Below are 3,925 nucleotides of genomic sequence, written 5' to 3' on the forward strand. Positions count from 1 at the left end.
CAGAAACACTCAGCCTTCAGAACTTGTGTGTTTGAAGTACCAGAGTTGGATCTGGTCATTTGTCATCCCTAAAATGTTGAAGCACTTTGAAGTATATATCTGTATAATTTAAAACTAGTAATTGAATGTATCCTTTTTGGACTTTTTCCCCTACTTTTTTATTGTATTCATATTCATTGGAACTAGAATGCCATAGGAAATAAGATAAATTTTTAAGAGTATCAGATTCCATTCTCATACTTTTGAAATTTTTATCAACAATAATATTCAGTGTTCTAAAGTTGATTATGGTGATCTTTGCACAACTCTGAATACACTAAAACTTAATAGTATACTTTAGATAGGTGAATTATATGGTATGAGAACTGTGTCTCAAAAAGTTTTTTTTATTAAAGTAATATACTAATGAAGACTAGACCTGTCTACTATGTAGTCCCTCTAATTTATGCTTTTTTTGACTACAGAAGTCTGTGGCCCAATGACATCTTTGGAAGCAGTTCTGATGATGAGGTCCAGACACTACTGAATATTTATTTCCGTCACCAAACTCTGGGACAGACAGGTACTTATGCACTGGTGGGATCTAACCAGAGCCTAACTGAAATCTGCACCAAGCTGATGGAGCTGAACATGGAGATCCGGGACATGATTCGCAGGGCTCAGAGTTACCGAGTCCTCACGGCTTTTCTTCCAGACTCCAGTGTTTCTGGCACTAGTCTCTGACAGGAGCCCCCCATGCCCCCTCGGTTCCAAGCTGGCAGTGCTGCCATGCTGGGGCAATGTCATTCAGTGTCTTCTCAGCCTTCAGAAGGCTTGGTCAGACTGTTCTCCCTATTGTTACCTGCAGGACTTTTTCTAAAGAGGATGGCAGAACTTCCAACATGTAGCAATACTATAAAAACCAAGATAGCATAGAACATCCTGGGACAGACTCCATCCGTCATGCTGTGTAGCACAAATGTGTTATTTTACTGAGCAAATGCAACTCACTACTGAAGTGACTTCCATTGCATACCAAAGCCGACTACACTGAATAGTACCTTCCTTTCTAGAAACAATTTTAGATTGGCAAAAGTGCAATGTTTTTCTTCGCTAAAAAATTTTTTATACTCTAAAACTTGTACATTCTTTCCCTTTTTCCTTTTTTTCCTTTCTTTGGTGAGCTGAGAAAGGGGCAGGCAGAATGAAGCTGGCCACTGAAAACTGTAAGATGGTCAAAAGCTGACAGCCTGTGTACGTGAAAAGGGAACTAAATGAACTACAATTTAATATACACTGTAATTTGAATACAATTACTGATCTAAATGAGCTGCTAGGAAGTAACTTTCTTACATTGCTAGGCTACTGTTTCTGAAGGCCCTAGATCTCTTTGCACCAAAAATGGTCCAGAGACTCTTTTTAAGGATCTTGGCTGCTTTTCATTAGAAGGTTGCTTTTATGAGCATATTTATACTGCAGAAGGATGAGTGTTACTTTTAATTAACTTCGCCGTTTTGTAGAGAAAAATTATTTACATTATAAATTCTAAGTCTTTTCACTTGTCACGCATGCATACTTTATCCATTTGGATAGCTGGGAGTAGAATCATAAAGGTAAAATATGAGTTGTCACTTTGTTTCTTAATAAGTGTCATATTTTATTTGTAATATATATGTAAAGGGCCATTCTTAAGTTCGCTCCTTAAACTTAACACTGTCAAGTGTTAGATGTGTGCATGTGAGCCTGTTGCACATCAGAAACATATTCAAAGTTTATCTATGTAACTTATTCACTCTGTAAATACATTTAAAGTTTTTAGACCAACAACTACTTGAAGGGTGTTCTCATGGTGAAAGGCATGAACACAGAGACCACCTTCAACCACAACAACACATTTAAGGCCCTGCTTGTATCATGTCTGCTAACACTCCGTTGGCCAAAGCATGTCACAAGACCAAGCTCATCAGTTGGTTAGAGTGTAGTGCTGATAAAAAAAAAAAAAAAAGACCAAGTACATGTTGACCATGGATTTTATTTCTGGGTAATGAAAATGTTTGCCTTCGACACACATTTACAGTTTTGCATGTGGGGTGCCAAAGTGACAACCCAGAGGGGTACCATTCTCAAGTGTTCTGTGACTGGCACCCATTGGTGTTGTGTGGTGCATGGCCCTATGGTACTGGAGGTAAGTATAATCTCTTTGGAAGTGGGCACCAAACAAAGACTGTGACCTTCAACCAGTTCTTTGTAATCGACCAAAGAAAAAAAAATCAGAAAAAAGTGAGGGCTCTCATTGTCCATAACCTATCATTAGGTTGTCATCCTTAAAATTTTGAAATAGATTCTATAATGAGCGGGAAAAGGGAGTTTTAAATCTGTCACCAACATCTATCTGTTCTCTACCCCACTAGACAAATAGGGACATAGAGACACAAAATCTAATTTATCCTGTCTTCCTACTCATTTTACTTAGACTAACAAATATAACTTGTTTTACTAGCACACAACTACTAAATCATTAGTGGTAATTTTCTAGGAGTACACCACAGTAGGGAGTCTGACCCAGGATTTTTTTTAAGTTACCATAGATAGAATAGATTAATAATTTTCCAGATTGCTGTAAATATTTTCTGATGATTTATTTTCTCAACCTGAAAGATGATTTGTGGAAAACAACTGAATCATGATCTCACTGAAAAATACCTCAAAATACAGGTTTCTGTGGATAACCACAATAGCAAACTCTCAAGAGTCTAGTTGCGACTGAATTTTCTACCCTGCCCTATTACCTAGCAAAGAACCATCATGATGGGTTGTTTTGTTTTGTTTTTTGGTAGCTGGCCATTATGGGGATCCAAACCCTTTACTTGGTGTTATAAGGCCACACTAAGCAACTGAGCTAACCAGCCAGTCCCTTGCTTTACTCTTTTTAAAAAAGGGTTTCAAGAACACATTGTAATCTGGCAGATTAGACTATAGTCAGAGGATGTAGTAGAGTTTGTCCTTTTTATTTTAAAAAGCAGATCTGTTCATGTGAAAGCTTTCTTCTACTTTCCCTCTATTTCTTCACCTCCTCTCCCTTGAGAGGGAATGGGAAAAATCATAGAAAAGCCTAGCAATAACTTTAGATCCACCAGTCAAATCTCCTTAGCTGTCATGCTGTGTGTCTGTAACTGAAGCATTAATTTTCACTGCCTTCCCCAGGGATACAGAGGAGTAGAGGTACCAAAGGAGCAGGTAGCTATCCAACAGGTGCTTCAGTGATAGAAAAATGCCTCCTCATATCTCAGTGCTTTCTAGTGTCAAAACATGAAATACTTTTTATCTACCAGCATAATAAAGCAGTCCAGATAGGTGCTCTGTAACTTAGACATAACTTGATTATAGTCTTCAAGTACAGTGTTTTAGAAAAAGCACCATACGTTTTGGAGGCACATGAATGTCTTATTCCCACCAATAGGTGAGAACATTAAGAAAATGTGTTGGTGCAGCTGTGAAATAAAGATGCTTGTAACTGTCAACAGCACACATGCACACAGAGTCAGGTCTTAAGGCTCTTCTGGTTCCAAGCCCTAACAAATAATCTTCTCAGTAAATTGTAGATTTCTAGAAAGAACAGGGTACCTCCAAGCTGCTTACACTGATATCTTACCTCTGCTTCCAAATACTTGCCTGAACAACATAAAACTAGTGTCCATGGGTTAGTTTTATAGTATGTTAAGTATACCTCAATAAAGCTGTTTTTGAAAGTTTAATGAATTTACTTTGGGTCGAGTGATATTTAAATACCCATCACGAGCTGAGCTATCTTCTTCATTCAGCCAGTATTTATTGCACACCCACTCTGGGAAGGCACTTGTTTGAGGATACTGCAGTTAGAACAGATGCAGTCCCTGTTCTCACAGAGCTCAGACATTTTAGTGGGGAAGATGCACTTGTCTATGTT

At 38.0% G+C, this 3,925-nt stretch overlaps 1 protein-coding gene and 1 long non-coding RNA gene across 5 annotated transcripts in view; one reads left to right on the top strand and one right to left on the bottom strand.

The window, feature by feature from the left end:
• The window catches only part of FRY (furry homolog (Drosophila)), a 79,172-nt gene extending 77,376 nt beyond the window's left edge, over positions 1 to 1,796 (top strand). For all 4 annotated transcript variants that reach the window (XM_008579355.1, XM_008579357.1, XM_008579359.1 and 1 more), the window contains one exon: positions 465 to 1,796. In XM_008579355.1, coding sequence (XP_008577577.1) covers positions 465 to 723 — 259 coding nt within the window. In that variant the 3' untranslated portion in view covers positions 724 to 1,796. The remainder of the gene's footprint in view (positions 1 to 464) is intronic.
• A 1,841-nt stretch (positions 1,797 to 3,637) lies between these two features.
• Positions 3,638 to 3,925, bottom strand: part of LOC103595846 — a 2,359-nt gene continuing 2,071 nt past the window's right edge. Inside the window, exon 2 of the long non-coding RNA XR_550992.1 lies at positions 3,638 to 3,922. This is a non-coding gene — a long non-coding RNA (uncharacterized LOC103595846). The remainder of the gene's footprint in view (positions 3,923 to 3,925) is intronic.

Source organism: Galeopterus variegatus, unplaced genomic scaffold (genome assembly GCF_000696425.1).
Source record: "Galeopterus variegatus unplaced genomic scaffold, G_variegatus-3.0.2 Scaffold1866, whole genome shotgun sequence".
NCBI lineage: Eukaryota > Metazoa > Chordata > Mammalia > Dermoptera > Cynocephalidae > Galeopterus > Galeopterus variegatus.